The sequence below is a fragment of the Tachysurus fulvidraco genome, chromosome 3 (genome assembly GCF_022655615.1).
Source record: "Tachysurus fulvidraco isolate hzauxx_2018 chromosome 3, HZAU_PFXX_2.0, whole genome shotgun sequence".
In the NCBI taxonomy this organism is placed as follows: Eukaryota; Metazoa; Chordata; class Actinopteri; order Siluriformes; family Bagridae; genus Tachysurus; species Tachysurus fulvidraco.
This window is the reverse complement of record NC_062520.1, coordinates 29,982,798-30,003,890: the sequence shown is the minus strand read 5'-3', so window position 1 is coordinate 30,003,890 and position 21,093 is coordinate 29,982,798. Positions and strand designations below refer to the sequence as shown.

General features: G+C 40.0%; 3 protein-coding genes across 6 annotated transcripts in view; all 3 read right to left on the bottom strand.

Moving 5' to 3' along the window:
• psme1 (proteasome activator subunit 1) overlaps positions 1–2,615 on the bottom strand; it is a 4,519-nt gene extending 1,904 nt beyond the window's left edge. The window contains exons 1-6 of the mRNA XM_027155817.2: positions 2,429–2,615; positions 2,274–2,306; positions 2,125–2,187; positions 1,941–2,042; positions 825–873; positions 573–673 (exon numbers count right to left, since the gene is read on the bottom strand). Coding sequence (XP_027011618.1) covers positions 573–673; positions 825–873; positions 1,941–2,042; positions 2,125–2,187; positions 2,274–2,306; positions 2,429–2,467 — 387 coding nt within the window. The 5' untranslated portion in view covers positions 2,468–2,615. The remainder of the gene's footprint in view (positions 1–572; positions 674–824; positions 874–1,940; positions 2,043–2,124; positions 2,188–2,273; positions 2,307–2,428) is intronic.
• Positions 1–20,963, bottom strand: part of arf2b (ADP-ribosylation factor 2b) — a 27,552-nt gene extending 6,589 nt beyond the window's left edge. The window contains exons 1-7 of one of the 4 annotated variants that reach the window (XR_007140108.1): positions 20,814–20,963; positions 19,980–20,137; positions 19,274–19,384; positions 19,061–19,185; positions 18,461–18,826; positions 12,765–12,782; positions 4,769–4,773 (exon numbers count right to left, since the gene is read on the bottom strand). Coding sequence is in view for 2 of the 4 variants with exons in the window: in XM_027155832.2 (XP_027011633.1) it covers positions 18,665–18,826; positions 19,061–19,185; positions 19,274–19,384; positions 19,980–20,127 (546 nt within the window). In the remaining 2 variants the exon portion in view is untranslated. Of the gene's footprint in view, positions 1–4,768; positions 4,774–12,764; positions 12,783–16,588; positions 18,827–19,060; positions 19,186–19,273; positions 19,385–19,979; positions 20,138–20,260; positions 20,513–20,813 lie in introns of those variants that run through there. The other 3 variants (XR_007140109.1, XM_027155832.2, XM_027155842.2) reach the window with 3 other exon arrangements.
• Positions 5,838–14,178, bottom strand: pck2 (phosphoenolpyruvate carboxykinase 2 (mitochondrial)). Its single transcript, XM_027155792.2, has 10 exons — positions 13,810–14,178; positions 10,268–10,480; positions 9,861–10,045; positions 9,484–9,690; positions 7,793–7,980; positions 7,546–7,708; positions 7,242–7,457; positions 6,997–7,134; positions 6,821–6,916; positions 5,838–6,722 (listed from the first exon to the last, which is right to left on the bottom strand). The coding sequence occupies exons 1-10, from the start codon at positions 13,839–13,841 to the stop codon at positions 6,253–6,255; spliced, it is 1,908 nt and encodes a 635-aa protein (XP_027011593.1). The 5' UTR covers positions 13,842–14,178; the 3' UTR covers positions 5,838–6,252.
• Positions 20,964–21,093: the final 130 nt, after the last annotated feature.

The window sequence follows — 21,093 nt, the reverse complement described above, 5'->3', positions numbered from 1 at the left end:
CCGCGTAACTCTGAGGTGGAGGTATACTTTAGAGGTCTTCACGAGTCCACTTAGATCCGAAAACCCGAGGTCCGACTCGAGACCCGAGCGTGTTCGGGTCAAAAAGTTTCATGTGTACCTCGGAACCGGGTCAGGTCTAATAATAGCGGCATTGGGTCTCGGGTAATTTAAAATGAATGTGTTTTTACCGAACGGACCCGAGAAGACCCGAACTACTGTATCTCGTGTGTGTGCATCGACTCGAGTCCTTTTCCAACCTCTCCTCTGTTTGCCAAGACCGCTTGTGACATCATGTGCCTGGCGGTAAGCTAATTTTCATTGAAACAGACCTGGACATTCGGGTCCAGTTGGGTTAAAAAAACGGTCGAGTCGGACTCGGTTCTAATTTTTTCGGGTTTGTCTATGGTCAGGTCTTTCTAAAAAAAAAAAAGATGCACGTCGGGTTCGGGTTCACATAAAAAGTGATTCGGGTCACTTCGGGTCGGGTACATTTCTTTAGACCCGAGAAGACCTCTAGTATACTTATGCATGTCACTGTACATAACAAATAAAAGTTGAGTCCAGGTTCTTACTGTATTGAGATTTTCCTTCAGCATCTGAATGTGGGGTTTTATGGCTTTAATGAGATTTTCCACTTTCTCGTTACTGGCTATTGGGCCACAGGGAGGACCTGCTGCATTACAAAAATGCTCATTTTAGCTTCAAATATATAACTTGTGACTTTATACTAGTCACAAGTCACATACTGCAATTTAACACAGTCATAAAGCGATCTTTGATAAAAAAAAGAAACAAAAATTTAACACATCTTTTAGGGAATTTACCTTCCTCGTCCTCTTTGTCTTCGGATTTCTTTCCCTCCTTTGCTTTTTTCTGTAAAGAAACAAAGACATGTTTATATACATTATACTACAGCGCTGTTGACGACTTGAATGAGATTGGTCGGGAGGGTTTGATGAAGTTTCCATACTAGCGATGCTCATTTAAAGTGAAGTACAGTCATGTATGTGTTTTCTGCAAGGAGACATTTATTCATTATGGTATAATGGAACTCCAGAGTTTTGGTGTATTTCCACATTGTCTTTGTATTGTCTGAATGCAACATGTTTATTTGTTGACTTTCCTTGGGGATCTATCTACCTATCTATCTATCTATCTATCTATCTATCTATCTATCTATCTATCTATCTATCTATCTATCTATCTATCACTGCAGAGATGTGTGTAAAAATTGTAATACCGACACCCCCTGCTATACTCATCCAATCCGAATAGGGCTTTAGATTCGCACGTCACTGTAAAACGCTGAAGAATTACGAAGCTCTTGTTTCTTGGTTTTGGAATTATAACTAACAGCAAAACCTGACATTCATTCATTCATTCATTCATTCATTTTCTACAGCTTATCCGAACTTCTCGGGTCACAGGGAGCCTGTGTCTATCTCAGGCGTTATTGGGCATCGAGGCAGGATACACCCTGGACGGAGTGCCAACCCATCACAGGGCACACACACACTCTCATTCACTCACACACTCACACACTATGGACAATGTTCCAAAGATGCCAATCAACCTACCATGCATGTTTTTGGTCCGGGGGAGGAAACCAGAGTACCCGGGGGAAACCCCCAAGGCACGGGGAGAACATGCAAACTCCACACACACAAGGCGGAGGCGGGAATCGAACCCCCAACCCTGGAGGTGTGAGGCAAATGTGCTAAACTAAGCCACCGTGCCCCCCAAAACCTGACATATTTCTTATAATATTAAAACTTCTCTCGTTTAACTTCCCACAGGAACAACACAAATACTGTACACAAGACGTTAACGAAAAAAGGAGCAGCAGAAAGTCTTTGCGAATCAGTCCGCACGTCACAAACCTCACAATATATACGTAACGGGTTTCAAGGTGGAATCGTTTAGTGTAAACGTAACATCACCTCTTCTTTCTTCTTCCTCTTAAGCTCCTCTTTGGCAGGGTCTGGTATCGGGATTTCCAGCGGAGCTCTGAGAACAGAAAGGTCTTCCAGAACCAGCGACACCTGAAGACAGACACTCGATAATCAGAAATAATCTGTTTTTCTGGTAACGTGCAAAGTTTTACTCAAGGACCGGATGCATCACCTGGAGCAGGTTGTCCATTTCTGCTATCTTCTGAGGGAAGAAAGCTGAGATGAGCTGCTCTGCCTGCGTGAAGAGAGAAAATGGTATAGAGTTACAGTCAACTACTTCAGTATGAAAGAGAAAAAACATTTACAGAATCAGAACTTTACCTCTCTGGTGAGCTTTTTGGTAAATCCGTCAACCTGTAAAAACAAACACCGACACATGAAACTGCAGATGTTTTTATTAAAAGCAAAGAACTGCTCTTAGGATCCATGGATCCATGGCCTATGATGACAATGACAAATAAAAATCCAGCACTTACCTGTTTTTTCGAAGCAGGGCTCATGTCTAAAGACGTCATGGTGTTCAGGGATATGTTTTAAACTTAGCTGTAACCTCTTTTACTGATATATAATCTGTCGGATTGCTTTAAAAGCTCAGAACAGACTAAAGCAACGAGGAAGCAACCAGAAGTTCGCTACAGAGAGTGAAAGTGAAAGTAAATCCGGTTCGATCCGGAATTCCCGAGAACATCAGCGACATCAGTGATTTATGATGTGTAAATGTGAGATAATTTCCGGGAGATCTTTTATTTTAATATACGTTATATTACATTAATAAAAAGTAGAATTTATTCCCGAAATAAATGAATTATTAAGTGATTTCAGTTATCGGAGTCTGCGTGTTATTTCAAAATAAGAGTAATCATCATTCAATCGTTATTACAGCTGTATATTACTGGAGTTGATTATTTCTATAAATATACATGCATGTGCTTAACTTCTCTGTGCGTTAGGATTTTTGTTTGTTAAAAGCTTTACACACACACACACACACACACACACACACACACACACACACACACACACACACACACACACACACACACACACACACACTCACTCTCTCTCTCTGTATATATATATATATATATATCACACAATCTCTCTCTCTCTCTCTCTCTCTCTCACTAACACTAACATACACACACACACTCTCTCTCTCACACACACACACACACACACACACACACACACACTCACACACAAACACTCTCTCTCACACACACTCTCACAGACACACACTCTTTCTCACACTCACACACAAACACTCTCTCTCACACACACACAAACACTCTCTCACACACACTCTCTCTCTCTCTCTCTCTCTCTCTCTCTCACACACACACACACACACACACACACACTTTCTCTATCTCTATCTCTCACACACACACACTCTCTCCCTCTCTCTCTCTCTCTCTCTCTCTCTCTCTCTCTCTCACACACACGCGCACACACACACACACACACACACACACACACACACACACACACACACACACACACACACACACACACACACACACACAAAAACACAATGATTTATACATATTAAGATCATGTTATGTTAAACTTTCATTCAATCCATTTATTATTATTATTATTATTATTATTATTATTATTATTATTATTATTATTATTATTATTATTATTTCTAAATAATGTATGCCCAGTTTGTCAACTTTCAATTTCTCTCCAAACACATTTCAGCTGGAAAAAATAATTACACAAAAAAATAATGGACCTCGTGTATAACTGAAAGTTCACAGATGTGAACTGTAAGATATTAACCTACTCACTGTAGAGTAACATTATGGGCGTTTCCTCCTGCGTAATCACGTGACACGCCTGACGCTGATTGGCTGTTTGAAGCTAACGCTCTGCTTAGCAGTCTTGTGTAACTTTTTTGTGCAAGTGATGGCGCTGTTACACTAAGCTTAATGAACATAATAAATACTCTTTTAATACATTTGTTACCTCACAAATAAGATGTGAAGAAAATAGAGATGCCACAATGAAACCTTATATTCATTATTTTTGTTTGGAAAATGGGGGTGGGGTGGGGGGCCTTAGCTCTGCCAGCTCATTTACACACTTCTTCATTCAGAGGCAGGGCTGTCAAGTGTCACGCATTGAGAGTGACAGTCCCTCATGTTGGTCTTTTCTCACGCTCTCCCGCCACACATTGTATCTCTCACGCAGAAAAACTTTTTGACTATTTATCATATATTTAATAAGCCGCAGCGCCCAAAACGTATCAGTCCGCACCGCTGTCTCTATGGAACCGGGCAGGAATCAAGCGCGTCTCCCCTGGAGCTCTTAGTCGAGCCTGACACTTATCAGCCAATCAAAAAATAGCCACAATATATATAATACACAATATACACAATAGCCAATCAGAGAACAGCACTATTGTATCTGGGTAAGATTTTACGCAACAACCAATGAAAAAAAAAACAAATAAATTCATTAGAGAGGGTATATTCGATGGTCGGTTTGAACAAAACCTCAACACGAAACAGCTTGTCTCTGGACGGGACATTGTCCTTTATCATAACCCTAAAAATGTCTGGGCTTGTGCTGAACTGTTTTTAATTGGGAGCAACATTACAAATGATAAAGGAGTCCAAAAAGGCAACAAACACTTAAAATAAACACCAGGCATAATCACCAGTCTCTCTCTCTCTCTCTCTCTCACACACACACACACACACACACACACACACACACACACACACACACACACACACACACACACACACACACACACACAAATTAATAAACGGAAATTAAACAAAATGCAGTGATCCTTACCAAACAACAACTCCCCTATTATTGTTTTTTTCTTTTCTTTTTTTCTCTTTTTTTTTTTTGGAATTGATGGGGTCACGCTTGCCTGTCTTCAAAACCTGAGAGCCCTGCAGAGGTGTAAATAAAAGGTCAGAAAGGGTCAAATTTAAGAAAGAAGGAAAAAAATAGAGAAAAAACATTTGGTGAACTACGTAAATCTGGCAGAAGAATAAGAACATAGCTGCACATTTAATAATAAGAAAAAGAGGAAAGAGTATTTTTTAGAGGAAGTATGTTTTGGCTTTATGCAAACTGAAGAGAAGCAAAAAAAAAAAGTTTTTGAACGCACCAGAAAAATAGTTAATTGTATTTTTTGTATTCATTGTATTTTTTGAAATGCTGCTGGAACATCGAAAGGAACCTGGTTGTGCGAGCAACAGAACTCTCAAAATAGATTTCAAGGTCAGTTTAGTGTAAAAAGAAAACGGATGGATATATGGATAAGATCCTAATCTCAAGTTAAATCCGAAGTCAAGGTAAAAAGTCTATCTGCTTCTGCAAAGGAGTTACAACTGGTTGAATCTTCAAGCAGAGATATTATCCTGAACAAAATCACTATAATAATATACCATAATATAATAACAATCACAATAATAATAACAATAATAATAATAATAATGTATATGAATGAAAGGGAGGGCACAGTGGCTTAGTGGTTAGCACGTTCGCCTCACACCTCCAGGATCGGGGTTCGATTCCTGCCTCCGCCTTGTGTGTGTGGAGTTTGCATGTTCTCCCCGTGCCTCGGGGGTTTCCTCCGGGTACTCCGGTTTCCTCCCCCGGTTCAAAGACATGCAAGGTAGGTTGATTGGCATCTCTGGAAAATTGTCCGTAGTGTGTGAGTGAATGAGAGTGTGTGTGTGCGCCCTGTGATGGGTTGGCACTCCGTCCAGGGTGTATCCTGCCTTGATGCCTGATGACGCCTGAGATAGGCACAGGCTCCCCGTGACCCGAGAAGTTCGGATAAGCGGTAGAGAATGAGTGAGTGAGTGAAAAGCACATGAGCATCACTTCAATGCATTAAACTTAAAGACTAAAGAGATTTTCAGTGGTTTATTCAGTCAGGTCAAGTAAATGCATTCACAGCCTTTTCATAAGTCTCTTCAACAGTTTTTTTGGTCCAATGGCTTTTAAGATGCCCGTCACTGAATACATACTTGTTAACACAAAGGCAAATCAAACTCGAGTAAACCTCAAGGTGATGATTTTTGTAATGCATCAAGACAACAGACCATCGAGTTACTTTGAATAAGTCTTAGCTTTATGCGGCTGGTGTATTTAATTATTATAATTATTACTATAATTATAATAATAATAATTATTACTATTGCAGGATTGTAAAAATATCGTAGCTTAAAATATTAGTTACTTCCCCAACTCATGCTTAAACTGCCTTGCACGATACACCAAACATTTTAAAGTAGTGTATTTTAAAACATCAAGTCCTTGTCTTTCAATCCCTGACTCTCTCCTCGAGCGCCCTTAGCTCTGCTTCTAGCTGCTTGGGCAAGTCAGCTCCCACCTGCTGCGTGAAGTAGGCTTTTATCTCTTGGGCTTCTTTTTGCCAGAAAGGTTTAGGAACGTCAAACAGTGCCTCCATATTGACTTTCTCTGCAAGGCCTTGTGTGTTGATGGCACCCTCCTTAGGTAACCATCCTATGATGCTTTTTCTGGCCGCCTCGTCTTCGCTGGTGCGTCCGCAGCGTCGGAAGATCCACTCGAGCACTCGGGAGTTCTCGCCGAACCCAGGCCACAGGAAGGACTTGGTCTGCGGATCTTTCCGGAACCAGTTGACGTGGAAGATCTTGGGGAGCTGCGTGGGTCCTTTCCTCGTCTCCATGCTCAGCCAGTGGCTCAGGTAGTCACCGAAGTTGTAGCCAAAGAACGGACGCATAGCGAAGGGGTCGTGCATGACCACTTTACCTGTGACACACAAGATACAGTTTGGTACAATTCAGTTCTAGTTAGACAGCAGTGCTGTGTGAAAGGCTGGATTCTGATTGGCCAGAAACTAGAGATACCTTTATGTTCTGCAGCTGCTGTAGATTCTGATCTCATGGCAGCACCAACAAACACTCCGTGTTGCCAGTTGAATGATTCGTACACAAGCGGAACTCCTGTGAAAATAAACAGACAGATGTTATCACAGGTATAGAAAAACAAAACAAAACAAAAAAACATACGTTACTTCTATCACCTTCTGGTCTCCGGCCACCAAAGATGATGGCATCTATCGGCACTCCTTCGTCACTCTCCCACATGGGGTCCATGATGGGACACTGGGACGCAGGGGCACAGAACCTCGAGTTTGGGTGTGCACAGGGTTTTGAATCACCTGTAAAGTATTGCCTGTTTTAATTGTGTGCCTCTTAAAATGTCTAGAACGACGAATAAGTTAATATTAATAATAATAATGAGAATAAAAATAATTTATAATATTACCAGGATTCCATAAATTTCCATGCCAGTCACTCAGAGTGATGGAAGGCGCCGGCAGGTCAAGACCCTCCCACCAAACACCGCCGTCACTCGTCTCACCCACATTTGTGAATATCGTGTTCTTCGAAATAGTTTCCATGGCATGAGGATTGGTCTTCATAGACGTACCAGGGGCCACGCCAAAGAAACCGTTTTCTGGGTTGATGGCTCTGAGTTTACCTGCGAAATAACATCTGTTCTCAGTAGCAGGAGGTGTTTTATCAGGCGACATGGATAAGGAGCTCGGACGTTCCGAGACATTTCTCACCCTGACTGTCGAACTTCATCCAGGCGATATCGTCTCCTACACACTCAACCTTCCAACCTGGCAGTGTCGGCTTCATCATAGCCAAGTTGGTTTTGCCGCAAGCGCTTGGGAAAGCTGCCGCAATGTATCTCTTCACACCCTGAGGATTTGTGATACCTAGAATCTAGAAAGAAAAAAAACCTCTCAAAAACAAACAAGCTTCCAGTTCAGTCAGTAAGACACGGCAGATCTACGGGTTTTTACTCACCAGCATATGTTCAGCTAGCCAGCCTTCATCTTTGGCAATGCGAGAAGCAATACGGAGTGCAAAACACTTCTTTCCTAGCAGGGAATTCCCACCATAGCCACTCCCGAAAGATAGGATCTGCCTGCTATCTGGGAGATGTGAAATTAGCACCTTGTCTGGATTGCAAGGCCACTGATTTATCAACGGAGCTGAGAACCCACAAGGAGAGAAGATATTAGCCAGGTTTTGTGAAATAGATTTAAAATGTAGAAGTTGAGACCAACGTTGAGAAAAGTTTACCACAAAAAAAGCACCGTTGTATGTTAGTTTATGTTGTAAATTCATTATATTCAAATCAAATCTTGAGCAAATACTTATTTTGTCTTTGGGGGTTTTTTACACCTGGTCACTTCCTGCGTTTTCTGTGATCCGATATCTACCCGATGGTAAAAAGACCAGGTCTAAATGCCCTCCGAAACGTTTTCGAGACGGATATAAACCCGATGGTACAAACCACTTCAGGAGGTGGTCTGGGACGCGTTTCAGATGAAACTGGACAGGTGTAAATGAATGTGGTTGTTCAAGCCACATACGTCAGTGCTATACTCCTCCCAAACGGAAGTACGTCACTCGCAGGTGACTCGCGAGTCGTGCATCGCGGCAGAAAATGCAGCAAACAGTAAATGCTGTTTTTTGTAGCATTAGGCCATCCTTAAAAATGTTTTGGTTTGCGGTAACAGTAAAAAATAAAAAAATAAAAGGGTCGGTAAATAGGTTTATATTTTCTTTTTCAAATTTCAATGTAAAAAAAAAAATAGTACAATTTTGGTGATGGTGATTACGTAGGTATGACTTTAAACAAATTAGCATATGGTGACGTCATTGACTGGGTCTTCAACCCGTGCCTCCGGGGCGCATCATTGCAAACCTTATTTTGACGCAGGACAGTTTTTCCAGAACTTTGTGGCAAGTTAAAGTGGTATCGAGCTGTTTTAATGTTTTAATTTATTAGATGTATTATGGTGCCCGAACCCGTATGACTTTGAACGGTGACTGTGAACATTTTTGCCATCATTACCGAGCGCGAACCGTCAACTCTGACAGTGAATGAGTGAATGAGACGAAGCGAACGCACAGGCCATAGTGTGACATCCGGTAACCAATAGTATAAACATAGATGATGTCACAGATTTTTATTTAAAAGAAAGAACGTAGTCTTTGTTTGTATGTAGGCCTAGGCAGTTTATATTTTTACAATACTTACTAAAATATAATTAATATTATTTTATTGCTTTTGTATTAGTTTTTTGAAGAGTAAAAAAAAAATTGGTCGGTCTTAACACAAATTTATAACCGGCAAACTGACAGGTCGGTCAGGTTATGACAAACAAGAATAATTTTAAGGATTGCATAACCGCCGTAACAAGTTTTTTCGTCTTCTTTTTTATTGCATTCTGAAAACCGTATACACCAAAGCGTGTTCCCAGAAATGAGGTAAAATATATTTGCATTTTGGGCGGGAGTAAATAGATCGGATCGATATCCGATTCGCCGAGAGGCATTTATGTGGCCTAATGTAAATGGAACGGTTTTAACAAGTCAGATAGCTATCGGATCAGAGAAAACACACGAAGTGACCAGGTGTAAAAAGGCCCATAGCAAAAAAAAAGACCAGTGAATCGAGAAGCGATGCAGTAACGAATGCTCGATACCTTTAAGTGGCAGAGGTCGACCTAACGAGTGCTGGCAGCGAACAAATTCCGCCCCCTCTGACAGTTTCTCCAGGACCGGCGTGCCCATGCGGGTCATTATTCCCATGCTGGCCACCACGTACGGAGAATCCGTCAACTGAACGCCAAATTTCGCTAGAGAGGAGTTCACCGGACCCATGCTGAATGGGATCACGTACATCGTCCGACCTGGAGTAAGACAAGGACAAAGAGAAGACGTGGTTGGGTTTATTGTCTAACATAATAATAATAATATATTCTGGGGGAAAAAATGCATTCGTGAGGTTCTTAGTGTTAAAGCAATACATAAAACCAAAACTAAATGGTCGCTGTTTGGTGAATTAGTCAGAGGGACCTGCCTGACATGCTGCCAGGGAATCGTTCTGCTCTGGCTTTCTGGAAGTCGCTCTCGCTCATCCAGCTACCGAGCTGACTCTTCACGCCGTTGCTGGGAATGGGAACTGTGTCTCTCTGGTGCTTAGTGACGATCACCGTCTTGCTCTCAACGCGAGCCACATCTTTGGGGTCTGTACGAACCAGCCAGCTGTGACACAGTGACAAGACAGCGTCATGAATCATGACGAACGATCCGGAAATGTAATTAAATCTATAATGCATTCCTGCAATGTAAGAAACAGGTTTATAGCTGCTGGAACGTTAGCAATGACAGGAACTCGTTCGTCGTCAGACATTTAACAATGTTAATAATTTGACAGTGACACAAAGTCCAAAATAAATAAATCACCTGTATGCTTGCATCACTCACCAGTTGTCATACTTGTGCAATTTTTTCACCATGCCTTCTTTTTCCAAGCCAGACAAAATGTCCGCCGTCTCCTGAGCCATGCCGGTCACCACGTGCACTCGAGAGGGTTTGCATTCTGACACGGCGTCCGACACGAACTCCGCAACGGCTTTGGGGAGAGACGGGATGCTGGCCAGAGAGCGGACCCCGAACGCGGCACCCAAAACATCCCACCTGAGGATACGGACACAAATACGTCACGTTAACCGCTTCATGCAACCCGGAACTGTTCCAGTGTCACATGATGTAGACCACTGACATGCTGAGAGATGACAGTGCAGTTACATGAGCTGGGTTAATATGAAGTCACTAGAATGAATTAAAAAACACAATATTATTTATCAGGGTTCAAACAACAGACGGACTGGAAAACACATTTATACAGTGTAAGAGACAAACTACAGTCTCTAATGCAGACATGCACACACACACACACACACACACACACACACACACACACACACACACACACACACACACACACACACACGTTTATGTAGATGAGAGGAATGAGCGTCACAGAGGAACTTTAAAGCTCTCGCTCTCTCACACAAACACACGCAAAGAACTGAGCTTTAAACATCACTTGGCTCAGTTCCAAGAACATTTCTTACCCAACATCTAGAACTTAGTTGCTTAAGTGTGGCGCAAAACGCACACGCAAGTCCATGACCCATCGCACAGGAGAGGCTGACACAGAGGGAGGGAGGGAAGGAAAGAAAGAAAGAAAGAAAGAAAGAAAGAAAGAAAGAAAGAAAGAAAGAAAGAAAGAAAGAAAGAAAGAAAGAAAGAAAGTTATGTGGAAAGAAAGAAAGAAAGAAAGAAAGAAAGAAAGAAAGAAAGAAAGAAAGAAAGAAAGAAAGAAAGAAAGAAAGAAAGAAAGAAAGAAAGTTAAGTAAAGAAAGAAAGAAAGAAAGAAAGAAAGAAAGAAAGAAAGAAAGAAAGAAAGAAAGAAAGAAAGAAAGAAAGAAAGAAAGAAAGAAAAGACTGGCAAAGTTAATTTAAGCAACCAAACAAATGCAGTAGTAAGAGATAGATGTGATGTATGGAGGGGAAAAAATTAAAGAGAGAAAGAAAATATTTAAGTGACATTACATAGTGATAGTACAAAAAAAAATTGTAATACATTTTTAATAATACAGAAATTTCAAAGGAATTAAGGAGAAACAGAAGGACAGAAAGAAAGAAGGTCGAGTTTGTCGTTCTGCACTCTGAGCTCCACAGACATACAAATGAGTCTTGTGTCAATATTCTCTAACTTATTTGAGTGATTAAATCATCAGTGTACTTGTGATCTGACTGATCGTTTTTATCTTCCCTTCTCCTGCTTTTTCTTTGTTTCTTTTACTTGCTCTTCTCCCTCTGATGAAGATTTTCTCTTCATCTTTCTGAATGCCTGTGGAACATCACTCGCGTTTTCTGTCTGTCTGTCTGTCTCTCATTAAAAGCAACTGAGCTTTGCTCTTTCTCCTAAACCAAACCTACGCCTCTTTTATAATCGACCAATCACGTAATCTGGACTGCCATGACACCCACTCCGCCTCGACCCCGCTCTCTATGGGTTAACAATCCCTCAAGCACACACACACACACACACACACACAGACACACACACACACACTCACACACAAACGCTTATGTTAATGTGTAATAGAAGCTCTGGTCTGTGTATGTAGAGAGCAAAGATAGGCTGAGACACACACACTAACAAGATTTAGCAAAAGTATGTTTTTTTATATAACGTATATATAATAAAAGTAAAGAAAAATGTATAAATATGAAAAAATAGAGTTAAGGAAAGAGAGAAAGAAAGACAGAAAGACATGCACTAAAATGATCAAAAACACACGAGTTCAGTTTTGTTTCTGAGAAGAAAATGTGGAACAGAAGGAACAGATGATAGAGGACGTGTTTAACAGCCAAATAACTGAACTGAAGCCACATTGGGAGCTTCAACACATTAAGCTGTGAGACTTTGATATCATCCAAGTCCAGGTCAATGCTTATCAGCCGTCATTGCTCAACCACACACACAAGCTGAATCACTGAATCATCAGTATTTGATTCATGCATGAATCGTCCTCAGTAGCATATAAAATCCTGCATGCTGTGTGTGTGTGTGTGTGTGTTGCTCACTGCTGTGGTGATGTTCATGATGTTTACCCATTATTTATATGAGGACAAGTCCAACAAATCCCCGAGGACATTCACTGACTCACATGGGTGTGTAATCCCCGTGCACTTACAAACATCGTCTCAACAAAAGCTCTTACTGTACACAGGCTTGGAGAAAAGCAGCTCTGTGATTGGTCGAGGCTTTCCTTCCTTGAGGTGACATACCAACAACTGGTTGAGGTGGATGTCTGGAGGAACTGCATTTGTCCTGAGGTCCCAGAATCCCTGGGTCGGATTCTTAGTTTCACCACCCAAAATGATCCATTACCCCCCCCCCCCCCACACACACACACACACACACCTCAACCCACTTTTCCATATAAATCAATGCATATCAGTCTAAAATGAATGAATTAAGGTAAAAAGAAAAAATGCCACAGAAATATAAAAAATTAAGAAAATAGAAAGTAAAAACAAAACACATTCATGTGCCCAGACTTAATTGTAATTGTTTGCTGCATTTAAATAAACTACAGCAATAATAATAATAATAATAATAATAATAATAATAATAATAATAATAATAAAAAACTGAGTGTGGGAAAATCTATAAATAAATAAATAAACACACACAAACACACAAACACACAAACACACACACACACACACACACACACACACACACACACACACACACACACAAACAGGGCAAAGTCGATTTTGTGAATGAATAAGGGATACATTTAACAAATGTCATTTTGTGAGATGCATTAAAGTAAAATATTTAGTAGAGATTGATAGATAGATAAACTGTCCAAGGGAAGAAAAAAAAACATGACAACTTATTTCTTTAGTTACTAAGTAACTACATGCTATCATGAAGCAATAGTTCTACCTAGATCCTGTCTCATGCCTTTATTTTTAAATAATAATAATAATAATAATAATAATAATAATAATAATAACTGAGTGATGGAAAAACTAAAAGTAAATAAATAAATAAACACACACAAACACACACACACACAGGGCAAAGTCGATTTTGTGAATGAATAAGGGATACATTTAACAAATGTCATTTTGTGATATGCATTAAAGTAAACTATTTAGTAGAGATAGATAGATAGATAGATAGATAGATAGATAGATAGATAGATAGATAGATAGATAGATAGATAGATAGATAGATAGATAAACTGTCCAAGGGAAGAAAAAAAAACATGACAACTTATTTCTTTAGTTACTAAGTAACTACATGCTATCATAAAGCAATAGTTCTACCTAGATCCTGTCTCGTGCTTTTATTTTTAATAATAATAATAATAATAATAATAATAATAATAATAATAATAATAAACATCAATCGGGTGTAAAATAAAATAACTTACCTTTTCAGACCCCCTACAAACAGACACGACATGTCGGGAGTGTATAAAACCTCACAGCAGACCGACCAGATCCTGAACAGATTGAAGCTCGAGCTGTGGATCCCTGGTGATCTACTCTCTCATATATGTGCGGTGCCTCCGAGACAGAAGTCCAAACGGTTAGAGAACCTTGCACTCTGCACACCTCCTGCAATCACGCACGTAACCTACAAGACGTGAGATCACGGCGTGGCTAATGGACTTGGCCACGTCCACTAACGTCCTCTCACGTCTCGGAGAAAAGTCCACAAACTCGTGCATTTCAATTCTTTAAAAAAAAAAAAAACGCACGCACGCACATACGCACGCACACATACACGCACAGCACGTGCACTTTAGTGAATAGAGTAGAAATTCTAGGGAAGGAACCAGGAGATGTGCGCGAGCTGATGCAAGCTCCATAAAGCAATCAGTTCCTGGAGGTGTTTCCCTTCAGCTCATTACGTAGAACTCTTTCTTTCTTTCTTCTTCTTCTTCTTCCTCTTCTTCTTCAGTCATTAATCTCAGATTTCTTTAAGACTATATGCCTTACCTAAGTACCTATACTTTTTTTTAATTATTAAATGAATGCAATTATGATGTCTCATTACTCTTAACAACATATGAGAACATTTTGTACCTGCAAAATAAAAGCTTGCATTGACAGAAATGCTCAAGATGTCGGCCATTTTGTTTGCCTTGTGTCTATACAGTCTGTCTGTATATGTGGCACTGTATATTTCTTACTCAGCATCTTTCTGCATGCTTTAATGTGTCTTTCTATTGTTTTGTTGAACTTGTGGTGACACTTGTGGTGTATTTTAATGATGTGAACATTTATGGCAGATTCAGAACCAATGGGTTTGTCCAATTTTGGGGTATTTTAGTGCTAATTTTATATTCTGGTTTGGAAAAAACCCCAACAACAACAACAACTAGCATTTCTGGTGTTTCCGCAAGCATCCTGTTATTCTATAGAAGTTAATGGGACAAAAATAAAAACACAAGTTGCTATCATTGAAAAACTGCAAAAGCGTAAACTGTGCAAAGCTTACTGACGGTTACAGTGTGATTGATCAATAAGCAAACTTCATCTGAATCATCTGAATTATTTTTAAAAAGAATAACATGTCAATTATTAGATTTTGTAAAACGTCCACCTTGCAGGCCCCTGCGACTTAGATGTTGCTATAGAAAGACAGGTACTCTGTTAATATGAACAGAGATATTTATTTTACAGTGCTGCTGTTTTAAAAATGTATTTAGTGCTGATGCCGATTTGAGAATATAAAATATCGATTTAAGCAGAAAAACGATTATTTCTGTAAAATCCCATGGAATAGGATGGAAAAATTGTCACACTTGTGGAAAAATCTGAACACAAATAAGACAATCTTTAACATCAAACGTTAATTTAAATTTATTAATGATTTAATGATTCGTTTTAGCACAAAGACACGCAGCCTGATTAAAATAGAACAAAAAAAAAGTCCTCAGTTCCAGCTCTTCGTGTTCCAAAATAGAAAGGATCGACGTGGCACGACAGCACAGGCGTCACCGAACCTGAAAAACATGTTTACTTTACTGCACACATTTCAGTTACTTCACTATAGCAAAAATACTCGTCTTACTCGCAACGCCTGCTGACCTTTCGTTTACCAAATGATGACATGAACGTCACACATCGTGGTTTTTAGACGTACGTGCAATCATGTTTTCATATGTACATCTGCGCATAATTTCCTGAAAAAAAAAAAAACAAAAAAAAAAAACAGGAAAATTAAACAAATCATGAAAAATCTGCAAAATATGTAAAATTTTAAAGTCTATTTTTTGTGTTTTGCTTTTTTCATTTTGCATGATATTTGCTCTCATTTATTTGATTTTTTCATCATAGTATTTTTTTTTCCATTTCATTTATTTTTATTTATGGTTCCTTTTTCAAATCGCATTAAAAAATCGTTAATTTTCCTATGCAATTCTTTTCACGATTCATTGATTTTTCTTGATTTACCACGATTCAGTTAAGCAAAATAAAAATTCACAATTTTTTTCCCGCAATTCATTTTTGCACTTAATATCAGTACTGGATTTCACCCATTACATGCAATCACGTATTTTTCCATTAAAACTTTTTGAAAGATTTTTTTTTGTGTCTTTTTATTTTTATTATACTCATAAATAAGTGGGAAAAAAACCAATATAGAGAATGTGTTGTCTGGTTCAAACCCGTTCATGAGGTCATGAGTTTTTTTTTGTAAAATACACTTCGTCGTCACACTGATCTAAGTAAACAGTCTTGGCAACATAGTAGTGATAGTACTGTGTTTAATCAGCAGGAACCTTTGAGCTCAGTGTGTGAGTGTAATTGTAAGCGATGCCTCTGATCAGCGTTATCAGAGTTGAGCAGATAAGAATTACAGGAATGTTGAAGCACATCTACATCACTCAGTGTTCTCAGAGCGCACGGCCGTCAACTCTTGCATAAACCTTTAAAAACATGCGGTTAACGAACGTCACAGCGGGTCAGTTCAGACCTTCTCCAAACACCGTGGTTCGCTTCTCTAACTGGTCTCTAGACAAGAACCCTTGTAGTGAACGTGATCATAAAGATTTTGATCGGGTTACATCTCTTTGAAGAAAATTTCACTGATTAAGAAGCTGTTGCTATAGCAACGATGCTACGGTAGATTTCCAGCAGCCGATGATTAGGTAAAAAAAAAAAAAATGGACGAAAGAGAAAGATGAAATAACAGAAGGGTTTTGATTAATTATTTATTTAAAACAAGTTGAAAAGTACAAGGGAGAGGGGAATGTATTGTGATTGTGCTCGGTTGAAAGGTAGTGTACGGTCAAGAACCCAGACAGATTCTTCTGTCTCGTCTCGATCCTTCGCTCGAAAAAAAAATAAAATAATAAAACAACAAAAACAAAGAAAAGATGTGATTCTTCAAATGATGCAAAGTACAATCGAGGATGGAAAATGATTTTCCCAACCTGATACAGGTTACAGTGTCCTTCCTGCTACACACACACACACACACACACAGGCTGATTTTCTTCATTATTTAAATAGAATAAAAGTGCACCTATAGAAAAGACCATCTGCCCCAAAGTCAACATGCCTGTAACACTATTGGTGGACTTATTGAAAGGAACCAAATAATCCAGTTCTCCAGTAATGCTTTCAACACGCCCTGTTATGATCAGCTCGTAAAGCATAATAAAGCCTTCTACATCTCTAAAGGAACTACGTAGCTAGCTAACGTGCTAAGTAGCAGGCCTAGCAACCGGCGTTCGTGTATATTAGAAATACGCAGCCACGTAAACAGAGAACTGAAGGTCAGTTTTACAAAAATGAATATTAAACTGCGCTTCTGTAAACTACAGGCATTTTGAAAATCTTTCAACGTACTGAAGGCAAAATCGCCACCAAGGTCACAAAACCATCCTTCCTCCTCTGCCACATTTGAGAATGAAAAAGGGAGGGGGTGGGACAGAGAGAAAGAGACAGAGAGAGACAGACAGACAGAGAGAGAGACAGACAGAGAGAGAGAGAGAGACAGACAGAGAGAGAGAGAGACAGAGAGAGAAAGAGAGACAGACAGAGACAGACAGAGAGAGAGAGACAGACAGAGAGAGACAGACAGACAGAGAGAGAGAGAGAGAGAGAGAGAGACAGAGAATATAAACGAATGGTTTTGAAGGCACGCCGGGGTCCGTCCTTAAGCTGAACCGCAGATATACATGTTAAAGTCACAGACAACCGACGCTACTGAAGCCACCGTCCAGATCTTGGAGAGCAACATCTGCTTTTTGTTCCTTTCTTCCATTCCTTAACTTGCTTGACTGACATTCATCAAATAAATAAACCAATCCCAACAAACTAAAGTAGTTAAACAAAACAAAAAAAAAAATGGTTCAGCTAACAGTAAACGATACGTGCACAAGCTGTGTTCGGTCTCGCCTTTCAGTTGTTAGAGCAATTAAATAAGACTTGCACATGAAATGTCCCGTAACATGTAAGTTCAATTCTGTTGCAGGTGAAAAGAAAAAGAAAACAAACCTCAAAATTTAGGAATAACTTAAACATCCGCAGACAATCGTTCATTTTCGCGCGTGGCTCTGAGTGGACTGACGACGTCATCATCTGTCTCCGCATCGAAACCCTGCGTTCACGCTAGCAAGTAACTTGTAGTTTGTCTCTCGTAGGCGTAAAGCAACTGCTTGAGTGTGACCTTTTTGAAGGTACAAAGAAAATTTGTTATCGATACATAGCTTCAAACAAATTAAATAATAGCGTATTAGCAAAGCGAGCTAAGTGTCCTAGCCACGTACGACAACACAGAAAGGTCTCGTCACGTACGTGCATGTGGCTTGCTAGCGTGAACGTAGGGTTATAATATGTATACCTATAGTACGGTCCTAGACAGACGTACACTCTTACTCTCATACACACTAGAAGGGAACAGTTGCACTCAGAATCACACGGTTACACACACACACACACACGGCAGCGAAGCCTAAACCCTTATGAAAGACTAAAGAATATTGAGGTTTGTGCTGAATGATGGTCTCGTGTCTAAACCACAAACACACTTTAGTTGGTAAAATGGTGTGTCTGCAAACAAACACACACACACACACACACACACACACAGAAAAAAAAATATACTGTGTATATGCCAGTCAAGGTTTAGGCAAGACCAACATCTCTCTCTCTATTTCCCTCACACCCACACACACACACTCACACACTCACACACTCACACACACACACACACACACACACACACACACACACACACACACACACACACAGGATGGGTGGAATGGTTCATTTCTGGTTCTTCAGCTGGTTGGAGAGCCAGTCGAGGCCCTCGTACAGTCCGTCTCCACTGGTCGCGCATGTGGCCTGGATGTACCAGTTGCGAAGGCGCAGCGCGTGCAGCCCGAGCTTATCTGTAATCTCAGCTGCATTCATCGCATTGGGCAGGTCCTGAAAAAAAAGTGTGTGTGACAATTAAATTAAACAACACGTTTACTGACACCGACATGTAGTTAGGATAAATGCTTCATGAGCAGCAATATTTAATAATAAATAGATGTACGGAACGAAACACTGTTGTGTGTGTGTGTGTGTGTGTGTGTGTGTGTGTCATGCTGCTATTATTCTTCTACTAAAGTGAATTTAACAGTAGAATAATAACAATTGTGTGTACGGGACAATCACCTGTTTGTTTGCGAAAACCAGGAGAACTGCGTCGCGCAGTTCGTCTTCTGCCAACATTCTTGTCAGTTCCTCCCTCGCTTCGTTTACTCGCTCTCTATCGTTGCTGTCCACTACAAAGATCAGTCCTGAGAGACGGAGAAAGGATGTTAGAAGGAAAATGGCTACAAGACAACGACTAAGTGCCCCTTTTGGTTTATGGAAAGTGTGTGTTACCTTGTGTGTTCTGAAAGTAATGTCTCCACAGGGGTCTGATTTTGTCCTGACCGCCCACATCCCACACTGTGAAACTGATGTTCTTGTACTCCACCGTCTCCACGTTAAATCCTGAAGATTCAAAACACAAACACAAAGTATGTCGTTGTTCATATGGTGTATACGCGTGAACACACACACATCACATCACATTTTTGTATATATATATATATATATATATATATATATATATATATATATATATATATATATATATATATATATAGGAACAAAACACCTCAGGAAGTTCTGCTATTAAAAAAATCTGTCTTCAGAGTGGTAACAGTAACTCATTGTAAACCGCACACAGGACACATGACAAAGAAAATGTGTTTGCACAAGCACAGTTGCTTCCTTCTCTTCACACACCCTCGAATGAGACAAATACACTCAGCGAGAAACACTAAAAAGACAAAAACCTGAAACAGCAAAAGTGCTGACGCCGCACTATTAATAACGCTCTGCCGTAGCAGCACGGATTATCTTGTCACAAAAGAACTGCTTTAAATACGAGACACTGTATTTGTTTTCATCCCAGGCCACTTGAGCTCCCCGAAGTAGATTTCCTCATTTAACCGCAGTTTGTTTGATTTGTGGCTAGAACAAGTAAATATACTGTGATAAAACATAACCGCCGAATCGAGGTGTCGTCGGTGAGTTTGTGTACCGATCGTAGGGATGGTGGTGACGATCTCTCCCAGCTTGAGTTTGTACAGGATGGTGGTTTTGCCGGCAGCATCCAAGCCCACCATCAGGATCCTCATCTCCTTCTTCCCAAAGAGGCCTTTAAAGAGATTTACAAAGATGTTCCCCATCCTTTCAGGACTAATTAGGGGGCGAGAGAAAGAGAAATGACACCGATAAACATCAAATGACAATCAACTGGAACACAGAAGCAGGCGAGTTTATATCATAATAGTTAATAGATCATAACTAGTCTGACAAAACCTGTTTGAATCAAAGGTTTGTTGTGTTGGTCAACAGCCTGCCGGAAAAGAGCCCTGATTGGTCATCTACCATGTCAATCAAATTATATCGTATGTTTGGCTGCCTCTTGTAATTACCAAGCTAAAAGCGAAGCAGTAACGAAATAAACAATAAAACAGCCAGTCGGTTAACGCTAACTTGAATACTGAAAGTATTCTAATTTAACAATAAAAAGAAAACAAGACAGGTATAGATTCGTTTGGTCTCCTAACCAACTGTTAGCTTACACATGCTATGCTTGTTGCTTTACCCACCCGTTTTCCTCACAGATCCCGCCTCCAGCTCTCTGATTGGACAATATATCTTACACGCAGTCAGCACCGAGTGAATAATTGTTCGACCGTATGTACATTTTAAGCTAGTATCCAATGACAGAGCAGGAGACGGTATCGGTCGGAATGTGGGTGTGAATAGAAAAATTAGCTAACAGCTATACTACGTCATATTATTACATTAGTATTGACGTCTTCTAACAAGGTAAGGACGACGGAATGATAAAAATCGGTTCACTTACTTGTCGCTTGTTATAAAAGGAATCTCTTTTTGAATTAGGTCAACTCGTGAATGAGGCTTTCTGGAGAGTTCTCTGTCACCGCTTGTCACGTCAAAATGGCGTCATGTACACCTCACCGACACCGGCTTCGAAAACCCCGCCCACTAGCACAGAGTAGACCAATCGCATTCGTTAAAAAGCAAACCCCTTCACAGCTACGCTCCAATTAGAACAAAGCAGGAAGTAAAGCTCTTTATTTATTGACGCAAGTTCAGACACACCTTAAAAATAGTTGCCTAGA